Below are 14802 nucleotides of genomic sequence, written 5' to 3'. Positions count from 1 at the left end.
GGTCAATAAATTGTCTGCAGTGCCATTCCTTAAAGCTACTTGTTATAGGTGTGCTTGGCATTGCTGGCTCCCTCCTGTCTCCTTTTCGTAATCAAGAGCACGTGCTTCTATTGATGCAGGGTCAGTTGATCCAGGGTTCCCAAAATGGTCTATCTCAACAGGCAAAGCAGATGTGTGCCTAAAGAATCGTCAGATCTGACAGTGAGCTCCAAAGTGAAGCCAAATGGCTGATACATGCCAACACAGTGACGTGAATTTTGACGCAATGGCGCAACGGTTTCCGGTGATTAAACACTGCATTGTGGGTAAAAACATGGCCAATAGATCCAATAATGCACTTTGCACACTACACTTGTGGTCATAAACAACCCTTATTGTTACGATAAGCACATACAGTAAACTCTAAACAATTTTCAAAGAAGGGGGATGGAAACTAAAATCTCTGAGTTGCCAAAAGATAAACTGTCTTGTCCAAAAGAAAGAAACAACCAGGGTATAACTATATACACACATAGTGCTAACAATTACCTTTTTTACACATTTGTATCTTATTGTTTCCTCTTGAATTTTTTGTCCAAAAGATTATTTTTTCAAATCAAAATTACCAGTGGTGCATATAAAATAAAAGCACTCACCCAATTAATGTGCTGAAATCTCATTAAAAAATTTACTTGACAAAGTCATATACTTGTGACCTAAAATCATAATTACCTTCTCATTGCGTGTAGGTTATTCATGGTATGCTTTATTTGAGAAACGCATGGCTACACTTTTAAGACAAACCCCCTGGTATGCCAATACTGGTGGGTGACATTTTTGCTCAAACAAATTCCACCTTTTAGAAATATCTGTCCCACTTGAGCAGTGGACTGAGAAATATGTATAACGCAAATATGGAATGCGAATGCAAAAAAAAAATGTCTGGATTTTAGGGATTGCCAACATGCAGTTGAATCTGCTGGATATTAGTAGTTTTCCAATTTGGGCAATAGGGATCAGTAGAGGCAAAGCTACAAACATACATTCTGTGGTGCTTGATCATTAAATAAATGAGTGCTTTAGAGTCAAAACAATGTTCTTCATAAAGATATTGCTAAGAACGAAAGTTCCTTTCACCTATACATATGGAAATATAATTTTGTGGACGTTATGCTTAGTAAAACAGCATAATGTAAAGGGTAGGCTTTGGCGAATTTGACCCGTTTCGTTTTGGCAATAATCCGCCGGGCGGCAAAATGTCACGACACCCATTAAAGTCTACGGGGGGTCAATAATCTTTTGACGCACAACGTCATACAAGTCTATGGGCGTCATTTCCGCGGCGAAACAAGACGAAAAAATTCGCCCTTCCCTGGTAAAGAGTGGTAGCATCACCTGTGTTGTTCATATGACACCATCACCTGTGTTGTTCATATGACACTTCTCTTATTTTATGGAACATCTCCTGCACTGGCATTTTCTTGCAAAGTACTGAAATAAAAAACTGTTACTTTAATGTGACATGGTTTGTTTTTTTTAACAATAAAAAAAGAAAGACAACATAACATATTTCTCGGCCCACTGCACTAAAACCCTGTTTGTAAATCTGACAAAAGTGATGGGCGAATAAATTCTGCAGGCATGGATTTACGAAGAATTTCCTGGTTTCGCCACTAGCGAATAAATTTGTGAAACTGCGGCAAAAAAATCTGCGCACGGCAGAATAGTCTCACGCATAAAATTGTTCGGATGATCATTGACTTTTTAAAGGTAGGATGATCATTGACTTTAATGCATTTGGATAAAATAGCTGCATGTATTGAAAATGTTCCTCGCGTCAAAATTGCAGCGCGTCAAAATTATTTTGATGCCCCTTGACTTCAATGCGTTTCCCGAATTTTGCGGTAAATTTGCAAATTTTTCAGTGAAGTGCCACAGATTCGTCCATCACTATCTGACAATAGAGAAGGAGTTCTCAAAATGTGGAAGTACCCTGGGGAAGGTAAATAGTGGTATTTGGGTGAATGCTTGTTTGGTATCTCAGATATACGTGGAAGCCCAGTTTTAAGGCTAATTTAGCATTTGCATTTATTTGCAATGCTAGAAATTCTTGTAACAATACCAGTGAGTAATTGTTGCATCCTATTCCGAGCAAAGAGGTATCAACAAAACAAATTAATTCCAGGAAATATGAATCTGCCAAAGACACCAGTGTACAGATAATTGTGATGTCCATTCATCAAATATGTGAGTATGGTGGTAATGAAGTAGCGAGATGCAGTAAAGGAACAGTGACACTAAAAATATCAAAGTAATTAAAATATAACAGTAGATAACAGATAAGTTCTACTATAGTTTATATAAACAAGCTGCTGTGTAGCCATAGGGGCAGCCATTCAAGCCCAGCATACACAGTAGATAACAGATAAGTACTACGATAGTTTATGTAAACAAGCTGCTGTGTAGCCAGGGGGGCAGTCAATCAAGAACATGATACACAGTAGATAACAGATAAGTACTACTATAGTTTATATAAACAAGCTGCTGTGTAGCCATGGGAGCAGCCATTCAAGCACAGGATACACAGTAGATAACAGATAAGTACTACCATAGTTTATATAAACAAGCTGCTGTGTAGCCAATATGGGCAGCCATTCAAGCACAGGATACACAGTAAATAACAGATAAGTTCTACTATAGTTTATATAAACATGCTGCTGTGTAGCCATGGGAGCAGCCATTCAAGCACAGGATACACAGTAGATAACAGATAAGTACTACTATAGTTTATATAAACAAGCTGCTGTGTAGCCATGGGGGCATCCATTCAAGCACAGGATACACAGTAGATAACAGATAAGTACTACTATAGTTTATATAAACAAGCTGCTGTGTAGCCATGGGGGCAGCCATTCAAGCACAGGATACTCAGTAGATAACAGATAAGTACTACTATAGTTTATATAAACAAGCTGCTGTGTAGCCATGGGGGCAGCCATTCAAGCACAGGATACTCAGTAGATAACAGATAAGTACTACTATAGTTTATATAAACAAGCTGCTGTGTAGCCATGGGGGCAGCCATTCAAGCACAGGATACACAGTAGATAACAGATAAGTTCTACTATAGTTTATATAAACAAGCTGCTGTGTAGCCATGGGAGCAGCCATTCAAGCACAGGATACACAGTAGATAACAGATAAGTACTACTATAGTTTATATAAACAAGCTGCTGTGTAGCCAATATGGGCAGCCATTCAAGCACAGGATACACAGTAGATAACAGATAAGTACTACTATAGTTTATATAAACAAGTTGCTGTGTAGCCATGGGGGGCAGCCATTCAAGCACAGGATACACAGTAGATAACAGATAACTACTACTATAGTTTATATAAACAAGTTGCTGTGTAACCATGGGGGGCAGCCATTCAAGCACAGGATACACAGTAGATAACAGATAAGTACTACTATAGTTTATATAAACAAGCAGCTGTGTAGCCATGGGGCAGTTATTCAAGCTGAAAAGGCACATGTTACACAGAACATAACAGATAAAACACCTTGTATGGGGGGCTTATCTGTTATGTACTATGTAACCTGTGCCTTTTCTCTTTTTTTTCCAGCTTGAATGGCTGCCCCCATGGCTGCACAGCAGCTTGATTATATAAACTATAGAAGTCTTTCTGATGCAAACCGACAGCTTTTAGCAGTGCATGCTAACAGCATATTATATGTTAATTACTTTAAAACGTTTTAATTTTTTGGAGTTACTGTTCTTTTTAACTTTCTCAAACCTGTGACAAAGTAGTATATACCCTCCTTTAATTCATAGGTAAGAAAGAAAATATGCAAAGGAAAGACAATACACTGCCCTGCTCCTGCTCCGTGTTGTGAAATACATTCCTAACCAAACCAGCTAGATCTTTACTGAATGCAGCCCAGGAGACAGATACCTCCCCTGTAGAAAGTGTGTGTCTGGGCTGGTAAAATCATTCTTAACACTAAATGCGTTTCTAAAGCAGAGTATTCAATCTTAATTTTCTCCCTGCTTGAGTGATCGATGGAGAATGCTAAGGGTCTGTGGGAAAGGTAAAGATCACAAGATTCATGCATCAGGAATTTACGCTAAATAAAATGTACTCCCAGGCCAGTTTTCTGTGCTGTCCTTTCAACTACAAGCGGGGAACTTAAAATGATTTCCTCTATTCAGTAATATTTATTGAAATAGAAAATGCAGACTACTTAACCCTTGGCAAACCAATTCATTTCACTATGAGAGATCAGAGCTGAGATAAAAGTCTGTGCCTTTCCTGCAACATCCTTAGCCACAATTTTTGGGATACAAAGCAATTTGCAACGTTTTTCATGCAGACATAATGTACAGTATATGCCACCCAGCAATAGGAAAGAAGGACTGCCAGAAAGCAAATACCCTTGGGCAAATGATAATGATGCCAAAGCTTCAGCATAAGCCTTTGTGAAGGGGAATTCTAAAACTTTGTAAATTGCTGTATATACTAACATTTTGTTTTGTATTGTACTCTTTAAGTAAACTGAGTACTTACAGTAACTGCAAAAGCATACCACCTTTGTGTATTTATTTATTAAGAGTGCGGAGTTATCTATAAAGTACTGTTTGTTTTCCCACCGTTTAAATGGGAAGGTGGTACATAGTCCAGCAATGTATTCATCTGTTTAGGATGAACTTGATGCAGCCTAGTTTCTGCAATTTAGTGCCTTCCCCTTAATGCAGTGATCCCCAACCAGTGGCTCATGAGCAACATGTTGCTCTCCGACCCCTTGAATGTTACTCCCAGTGGCCTCCAAGCAGGCGCTTCTTTTTGCATTTTTGGCTTAAAGGAAAGCTTTAATTGCATAAAAACCACGTGTACTGCCAAACAGAGCTTCCTGTAGGCTGCCAGTCCACATAGGGGCTACCAATACCCAACCGCAGCCCTTATTTGGAAGCCCCAGGAACTTTTTGCATTCTTATGTTACTCTCCAACATTATTTTAAACTTGAATTTGGCTCATTGGTAAAAAATGTTAGAGACCCCTGCCTTCATGTATTTACAGATTGTGTGCCTCTATTTTTAACCAACCATTGACAGAGCTCCTAGATTGCAATTCATCATGGGGCACAGTTCTTTTACACCAAATATATTTAAGAATGTGTACATACATGCTCACGTCCTGCCCTAAATAGTGAAAAAACCCAATTTGCACATATTTTCTGTGGTTGCAGTTAAATTGTATTGTATATATATATATATATATATATATATATACAGTATATATATATATATATATATATATATATATATATATATATATATATATATATATATATATATATATATATATTTATACAGAACATTTGGCCAATACTTTACACTTTAGATAAGGCTTAAACTCTGCTAAAACCCTCTTCATTGAAATTGCCGTCAGGCTATCTTGGATCTTACTTGGCCGTCGTGCTGGTATTCCTGCCCCTGGACTTTGCACATTGGGTTGTTTTGGTCTTCTAGTCGATGCTGTCCCTCCATAGTAACATTCCAGTTAATTTGTGCACTCTAAAGCGGCTGGAAGACAAAACAAATGAAATGCTTAATATCAACGTTATTCTGGTACCTCATATATTATCCATGTGCATTTTAATAATCAGCCCTGTAGCATCAGCTAATATTACAGTCCCATGTGTGTGTCGCAGAAACTTTGCAAAATGGTGACTCCCTGTGACAAGTTTGAAGTCCTGGATTATTGCTGCTATTGACAAGCTGAAACTTTAGGCTGGTGCAATAAGTTCAGTATATAAAATATGGCATTTTTAGCCACATTAATTTTTAGGGTTTAGTTCTCCTTTAATGCACATTGCACACTGTCATGATTGTCTTATAATTAATCATTTGATACTGGTTTGGTTTTTCCATCTCCAGGCCCGGGTTTTTGGGGAAAGGCCCAGGACCGGGCCTAGGGCGGCAGGATTTTAGGGGGGCAGCATGCTGCCCAACCACACCCACATAGGTTCAAAAACACAGGGGATGCGCTGGAGACAATCGTTTCTTAAATTTCCTATGCACCAATCCCCATTGCTCCAGTCCAGATGATAAAAATAAAGGGGAGGGGACAGGGGCGACGAACGGCAGGGGGCGCCCACAAAGTAAATCCGGCCCTGTCCATTTCCTATGCCAATATTGCATGTGTGTTCATTTCTTTTTAAAAGAAAAATGTATCAATTAGTGTGCGACCATAATCTTAGGGTGGCCATGGTCACTGTTTTCGGGGGTGTTTCAGAGTTAAGTTCCACCCTGAGACAGTCTAGTGGGTGTCGCCCTTGTTTAATTGTTTTGCGTTGGAGCGGGATGCATCGCAATAGCACTCTCTGTAACGGAAGAGCTCTTGAAATGACCAGGAGAAACTTTTTGCCATCCCTGGTAAATTGCCACTTCACGGCAGCAGTGCCCCTGATTGTTTTCTTTTTGCTAGCCTGGAATCACTGACTTTCAATAGCAGTCGTTTACAATATGCCTGCCATGATCAGGGTGAATATGATCCTGCTTTAGACACGATGACGATCTATCTGTTGAATCACATGTACAACACATCTTAAAATACTGTATAAATGTTGTCACATTTATTTTCATCTATTACACATTGCTCACAGTGCTATAACCGTGTCATCAGCAAATTCTATATTTTGACATCCTTTGTTTAATAAGCTGTGGGTTGTTTATCTTAACTCTGACATTTTGCTTTAATTCAGGACTCACCTTGTTATTCTGGTGTGATCAATAAATTAGGGGGGTGGATGTTTTCATGTTTTACAAACCAAACCAGACATTTGAAAAACCATGGAGCAGCATGGGTGTATCTCAAGCCATAGCTATTACTGCACACGTGTGTATTTATATAGCACCAACATATTCCATAGCCCTGATGCTGAATATCATATGTGGTGAAGTGAGACGAGGTGCTGAGCAGCAGATTGTTTAAAGTCTCAATGCTTGGAGATACGTTTGCAGACCTAGGATGGTGTGAGCTGCTCTGATAATCAATGTCACTAATTTAAATTTTATTCTGAATGTTAGTGAAAGCCATAGTGGAGTGTGTCAGAATAGCAGGTGTTAGTGGGCCAGTTTCGGGCTCATCACAGCCATGACTGAACAAATGACACTTCGGGAAACCCTAAAGGGCCAAAATGGCTGGGTCACGCAGATTGTGACTACCCCACAGTTCCCAGACATGATTCTCAGCTCCTCCAGAGATAAGACCGTCATCATGTGGAAGCTGACCCGTGACGAAACAAACTATGGTGTCCCTCAATGTGCTCTTCGTGTTCACTCTCACTTTGTCAGTGATGTGGTCATCTCTTCAGATGGATAGTTTGCTCTTTCAGGCTCCTGGGATGGAACACTGAGGCTGTGGGATCTTACAACTGGCACCACCCCACGTCGGTTTGTAGGTCACACCAAAGATATCCTGAGCATAGCTTTCTCTGCTGACAACTGTCAAATTGTATCTGGATTCCAAGACAAAACAATCAAGCTGTGGAACACACTGTGTGTCTGTAAATACACTGTACAGGAGGAATCTCATAGTGAGTGGGTGTCCTGTGTCAGGTTCTCCCCTAACAGCAGTAATCCCATCCTCGTCGCTAATATGCTATGTTTTGGTAGCCGAGGATGAGTAGAGTATAAGAGTGCTTTATTAGCAGGTTCATGCAGCCATTACAGCAGCGCAGAGGAAAAGTGGTTGAGTGAGACATATAAGCCTGCCAATGGGGGGACAAAATCAAAGATAATGCCAAGACTTCAGACCTGTGAAGTTCAAGTAGAGAAAATGTGAAGTTGCTAACTTCATTCACTTAAGTTGTCATTTTTTTGAAAACAAATTGGTGGGGATATAGTTAAAAATGTGTTTTGTGAATGTTTGCATCAATCCTACAAAGCCTTGCCTCTACATCTGATCTTATCGGACAATCAGTGCTACTATGCTATGGGGTGCATATGTTATAATGGCTTTCTAGGCAATCTGGCTGTATGGTTATCTTGAAAAATCCACAAATATCCAACTCAAGTGAATCCAGCCAGAAGAAAAATTCTGTAAGCAAAACATTCCAGTCAGAAAAAGCATTCCCCCCAAATGCCTACGATGTTAACTTACTGAATGCTCTATCAATCAAATATATTTACAAAAAACCATGGCAGGGTGTAAGCAGTGCTACAGACTAATACACTGTGATTCACTTTCATGTGATCTGCTCACATGTCCTACAATTCATTTCAATCCATAGACAACCAGGACAAAAACAAAATCATTTTTCTTAAATGTATCTAAACAGTTGAACCCTGATTTTATTTCCCTGGATTTTGAATTTTTGCTAGAATTTACAACCTTTTTTTTTCCCCTCGTGATCTCATACAGGCAATCAGTGTCTGTTTCCCCCCAGATTTTAAAGTTTCCCCAGAATTTGCCCAGTTTTGAAGCCCTCCCCTAAGAAAAATAAAATCGGTATTCTACTGTGGTTAATTTGGATTGTAAAAAAAAGAGGGTATCAAGTTCAACCCCCTTCATATGACCCCCAGTGCGAGTCCAGATGGTGGTACACTTGAGAAAGGCCCCGTAGTGGAACCAAAAGTTTGACAAAAAAAATGTTTTCACTCCCTGAATGCGTTACTATATTATTCTATGTTCTGTTCTAAAGTTCCTGAGTGTGTTACTATATTATTCTATGTTCTGTTCTATAATCTATATATACATTATATAAAAAATAATATTTGCACAGGCTCCTATTATATATATATATTAGGGATGCACCGAATCCAGGATTTAGTTCGGGATTCAGCTAGGATACTGCCTTTTTCAGCAGGATTCAGATTCGGGCAAATCCTTCTGCCCATCCAAACCGAATCCTAATGGGCATATGCAATTAGGGACGGGGAGGGAAATCTTGTGACTTTTTGTCACAAAACAAGTAAAAAATGTTTTCCCCTTCCCACCCCTAATTTGCATAGGCTTCAAACTATATATATATAGTTTAGTCATACAAATCCAGAACTTATGGATACACATTTAAAACAATGTATCCTACAAGGTTAAATCACTGCGAAGAACCATTTTCACTGCTTTAAATAAGACATTGAGTTTCCCAAGTAAAAATCATGGTGAGCTTTTAAAATGCTTTTATTAATTTATCAAGTTTATAGGCTTAAAAACCTCAAATACCTCAAATTTATTGAGCGAAAACCAGCATAAAACACCCATAAATCAAGAGGCAAAAAACATCTTCAAATGGATAAAAGGACCTCGGCCATTGACTTTTACATGAATTTGACAGGTTTTAGCTGGCGTATTTGCAGCTTCAGGGCATCATATATCTCAAAATATTCTAGGTTTTTTTTTCTTCAGCAAAACTCAGGGAGCATGCCCAATGAGCAATGCAGTTTCTGTTGTTGAAGAGAAGTATCTCCACAGTTCACAGGAGGGATGTACACAAGGGGGCAGATTCATTAAGGGTCGAATTTCGAAGTTAAAAATACTTAGAAATTCGACCCTCGAATTGAAATCCTTCGACTTCGAATATCGAAGTCGAAGGATTTAGAGCTAATCCTGCGATCGATCGATCGAAGGATTTTTAGTTCGATCGAACGATTAAATCCTTCGAATCGAACGATTCGAAGGATTTTAATCCAACGATCGAAGGAAAATCCTTCGATCAAAAAATCACAGGCAAGCCTATGGGGACCTTCCCCATAGGCTAACATTGACTTCGGTAGGTTTTACCTGCCGAAGTAAAGGGTCGAAGTTTTTTTTAAAGGGGAAGTACTTCGACTATCGAATGGTCGAATAGTCGAACGATTTTTCGTTCGATTCGTTCGATTTCGTTCGAATTCGAACGAATTTAACCAATTCGATGGTCGAAGTACCAAAAAAATACTTCGAAATTCGAATTTTTTTCATTCGAATCCTTCACTCGAGCTTCATGAATCGGCCCCAAGGTGTTTAGCTTTCTGCCACACATAGCATTTTGCAGTAAGGCCAAAACGGACTTCTCAGAGCATTTGGACTTCTCAGAGCATTTGGACTTCTCAGAGCATAGAACCTTTTGCTGTGTCCCCCATACACCTTTAGGCAAATTCAAAAGAATATTTATATGGTTTATTTTTTAACAATGGCTTTCTCCTATCTAATCTTCCATTATGCCCATCATTGTAGAGTGTCCAGGTTATAGCTGTACCATAGATGGTTTCAGCTGTGTCCCTTTAAAGCTCATTTAATACTGGCCTCTTGATAGCTTCATGGAATAATATTACCCGGTCACTTAGTTCCAGTGGACAGCCTTCTTTAGGCAGGAGTTGTGGTTGTGACATTTTCTATAAGGACGTTCTATACGGATGTTCACCAGTTATGCTCAAAAGTCATATGTTCTTGGGCAGGTCACACCCATCTAAAAAACAAATGCCCTGTAAGGCTACACATTTAGGGAGTTATTTATAAAAGGTCCAGTAGTTTTTTTCCTGAAAAATTTGAGTTTTCGAGGATAGTTTCAGTAAAAGTGAACTGCACAAAGGAGGCACTTTTGACAGACCACCCTGCAATGTAAAAATGTAATCTAACAATGTCAATGCTAGTTGGCCCTCCGCACGGACGAGATACAACTATATTGTTGTCAGATAGCAGTCTGCTGGTTTATCACCACCTATTGTCAAAGTAAAAGATCTTAGTGGTCCTATAGGAACTAAAATGCTTAGCTATGGACAGTTGCATGATCAGTTTCCTATCAGGAGCAGGAGTCACTGGTTTACCAAAAATTAATACATAGATGCACCCTGAGAGTTGTGAATTTCTGATTTTTAGTAAATTCTCAGCCTTAACGGGTCCGAAATGGACATTTAATAGTGGCCTGTAGGTTATAAATGATTAGATAATAATATTATTTACATACTTGTACATGTTCCACTTGTAGAAGAACATTGTTTTGCTCTAGAGACCCACCCATGGCTTATTGAACTGCAGTGTGCAACATTCCCTTTGAGCCTTTTCGTCGTTGGTTGTTGTGGATTAACAACAGTTGGAGGATTCTAGTCTGCAGTTTCCGGGTCCATAAAATCTCTACTAGCCCTCCGCTTAAATCATGCAATATTAAGTGATGGCATTCAGAGGAACACAGCCTGCAACCTAGAAGCCTGGTCCATTTCCGAAAGATATCTCCTTTATGTGACATCGAGTAACATCCGGCTGACACCTTTGGGACAGCATGTCCGGCTCGGATGTGTCAGACACTCTATTCTGAGCTCTTTCGTCTAAATTCCCCTCCCCCAAGTCCTAGAAGCCAAAGTACAGAGAAGTAATTTCACTGGCGGAGCAGATTATCACATCAATGTCTTTTGGTAGGAATTCAGCAATAGAATATACAATTCCCCAACCACGGATTCTCCAGCTGTTGTTAAAACTCCCAGGATCTTCGGGCAGCTGCCTAAGTTTGAGGATTTGTGCTAAAATAACTAGTCTCCAATGAAGACATTGTTTCAAGCCTGCTTTAGACACACTTAAGACTTCTGTTTTCCTCAACAGCCAACATAATCGAAAGTTTCCAAGATATATTTGGGTTAAAAAGGGTGTAAAATGCTCAAGTTATGCAGACTCTGTACTTTAGAGCAAAATACCATAATTATGAATTATTGTGCAGCATATTTGCAACAGGATACAACTTAGTAGTAAAGTAGGAAGTAATAAAGAAGTAGTAAAGTAGTAGTAATATGTGCACTCGACCACAAAAGGAACAAAGCAATGGGAGCAAAGGAGGAAAGCTGCACTGGGACAAATCATAAGTGCAGAAAATTCAGCCTCGATTTGTCATTAGTACTTTTGTTTGTGGTTTATTTTTTCTTTATAAAAACGGGTGCCAAGCTGGGCGCAAATTGGTGCACTGCCTTAGTGTTGCTCTGCTCTAGTGTTACTACTTGAAGCAAAAGCCCCCCAGTATGGGGGAATACTGCCCTAACCCAATTGTTGCCAGTTCACAAAGAGATGGGTAAATTTGCCCCAGTCCCCTAACCTACAGACACAAGTCATTAGTTATCATATAGGAGTTTTAATCTGAATAATGAAATGCAATACCTGAAGTGGTTACAGGACTCTGCGTAAACACCATTTAAATCACTACATAGCTACATAAGTCATAGCCTGAGCTTTAGCCTTTAGCTAAAGGGGCTTTTCAATTTTAATTTACTATAATAGCTAAGGTTATATTTGACCGTTTTGATCAGTGTTTAACTTCACTCTGAATTTTTGCCTGAATCCGCTGCACTTTCCATGCTATGACACAGCTTTTGCTATTCCAAAAAAAAAAAAAAAGAAAAAAGAAAAAAAGAATCAGACTTTTGTCAAGGGCTTTACCTGTGTCCTTGCTTTAGGAGTTTCTGTCACCCAGTGCAGCCTGCTGTCTGTATCAACAGTGTGTTGCTGCTGGCTGTCCCTCAGCCGTCTCAGACAGACACGTGACTCTGAATTGCTTAAATGTAATTCATTCCCAAAGCAAACATGACACACGGCAAGCAATATCACCTTCCTTTATGAGCTGGAACTGGAACATACACAAGCAGCAGGATTTTTGGACAGTGTGGGAACCAGTGGTAGACCTAAGCCGTTCACAAACAGCAGCCAAAGTGCCTGCACAGCATGTTATGCTATGGAATCTCCTCTTACTCAAGAGGCAACAATGCAATGTGATACCTGATACATCTTACTAAATAATGCCCTGGAACTGAAATTTTAACCCTGTACTCACAAGCCAATTCTTGCCATTGCAACGAAAACTGTATATAAGACAAGTACTATTAAGGGGTTGTCCACCTTCCAACACTTTTTTCAGTTCAATTGTTCACCAAAAATAAAGACTTTTTCAAATTACTTCCGATTTTCTATTTGTGACAGTTTTCCTAATATTGAAGTGTAAAGTTTCATTTCTCACCTTCTAAAGCAGCCTGGGGGGTCGCCGACCCTGTAAACTGTTCTAATGTTGATACATTTGTTATCTTTGTCCCTGCTGAGCAGAATCTCTGGGTTTCATTGCAGGCAGCTGTTAGAATTGATACAATAGTTGCTAATACCCCACAAATGCTGCTGAGAAATGTATCAAATAATTGTATCAACTAAATGAATTAAATTGTAACAGTTCAGATGCTCCTGGATCACTGAGCTGCCAGACTGAAACACTAGAGACACGAACATTAAACTTTAAACTTCAATTTTGGGAAAACGGTAAAAAATAAAAGATGGAAAGCAACTGAAAAAAAGCCTTTGTCTATGGTGAACAATCTGAAAACAACTGAAATGAAAAAAGTGTTTGGAAGGTGAACAGCCCCTTTAACACTGGAATCAACAATTAACTGCTTGAGGCACTCAACAGGTCCAACCACTTTTTTGTTGTTGTTGTTGTTTGGCTTTCAGTGTCACTAAGGGGGTTATTTATCAAAGTCTGAATTTATCTCAATATTTTCTGCTACAAACTCCGCTCGGGGTTTTTTATGCTTATTTATTATTACATTTTCCTGAAAATTTGCTTTGCGGGAAAAAAAAATCTGATTTTAACAAATTTTTCTGACTTTTTCATCCGATTTTCTCGTAATTTTCACCCGAAAACTTCAGGGTATGGCCCGAAACCCAGTGCACATCAAAAAAATCATTGGGACTTCTCCCATTGACTTATATGCAACCTCGACAGGTCTGCGATGCCGGATTTTCATATAAAGACTTTTCCATCCTTGGGGTTTAATAAATTCTGAAAAATTTGTGATTTTTTAAAAGTCTGATTTTATATAAAAAAAATCACAGATCTTTCATGATTTTTTGGAGTTTAGTAAATAACCCCCTAAATATTAGCGCTGACGGTGCATCTTTTGATCCCTTATGCAAAACCCTTACAAAATTCCAGGTGGCCATTTAAGGTGGATGAAATTTAGGAATGCAACTTAGAACTTGCACCAACTGTATAATCAATATAAACCAGTATTAAAATCTGTGGGTGTATTTAAATCTAGATTCATAAGAACAACCAGTATTCCAGTTTTGCCATCACCGTGTATGGTCAATACTAAGGGCCTCGCAGACAGACATTTTTATCCCTGAGAACATAAATTCCTTATAATTGTAAGTTCTTCAATGGAAACCTTCAATTGGTATCCCCACCATACATACATATCAACTTCCAACCCTGCAAGAAAAGCCTGCTACCTCTCAGCAGCAGTCATGGGATGCAGAACGTTATAGTTCAGGCTGCAGAACGTTATAGCTCAGGCTGCGGTGCAATCACACAACAAGCCACTAATATAAGCAAAACAAGCACCACCTCCCACGTTTAATTCCCTTAATACAGGGTGTTGACATTCCTTCTTAGAATGAGTCACAGAGGGTAAGAATTAGTCCAATATATATACAGTATATTAAAAAAAAAAGACCCACACATCCCCAGCAAATAAATCAAAATGTGCTGCGGATATTTTGAAATCAGTGTTCAGAATGGCCCGTTGCCACATCTATTACCCAAGCATGGTTAGTCATAATGATTTTGCTAATCTGTCTATGACTGCGAATATAACACAAACTGTTGCCTCTCTCACACTACAGAAGTCACCCCAATGGCAGATTGTGACCTATTATTAGATACGAATGAATCTGATCATGTGTAAGTTGAGGAAGAATACAACCTACAGTATGAATTTAAGTAAACTGTGCAAAGAAAGCTTCTTCTCCAACCTGTTCTTCAAACGTGCAGCTTCTGTAACATTCCTTTTGTGTATAATTATATTGTAATAAGGT

The 14802-nt window shown here is 39.0% G+C and overlaps 1 protein-coding gene and 1 pseudogene across 5 annotated transcripts in view; one reads left to right on the top strand and one right to left on the bottom strand.

Moving 5' to 3' along the window:
* nek6.L (NIMA-related kinase 6 L homeolog) overlaps positions 1–14802 on the bottom strand; it is a 132506-nt gene that overhangs the window by 59375 nt on the left and 58329 nt on the right. For 3 of the 5 annotated variants that reach the window (XM_018228464.2, XM_041571846.1, NM_001097145.1), the window contains 1 exon segment: positions 5448–5564. In XM_018228464.2, the coding sequence (XP_018083953.1) occupies positions 5448–5528 (81 nt within the window). In that variant the 5' untranslated portion in view covers positions 5529–5564. 5 annotated transcript variants of the gene reach the window in all.
* Positions 7094–7683, top strand: LOC108698231 (annotated as a pseudogene).

The sequence above is a fragment of the Xenopus laevis genome, chromosome 8L, assembly GCF_017654675.1.
Source record: "Xenopus laevis strain J_2021 chromosome 8L, Xenopus_laevis_v10.1, whole genome shotgun sequence".
Taxonomy (NCBI): domain Eukaryota; kingdom Metazoa; phylum Chordata; class Amphibia; order Anura; family Pipidae; genus Xenopus; species Xenopus laevis.
Note: the sequence above shows the minus strand (reverse complement) of the source record. Positions and strands in the feature narration are given on the sequence as shown.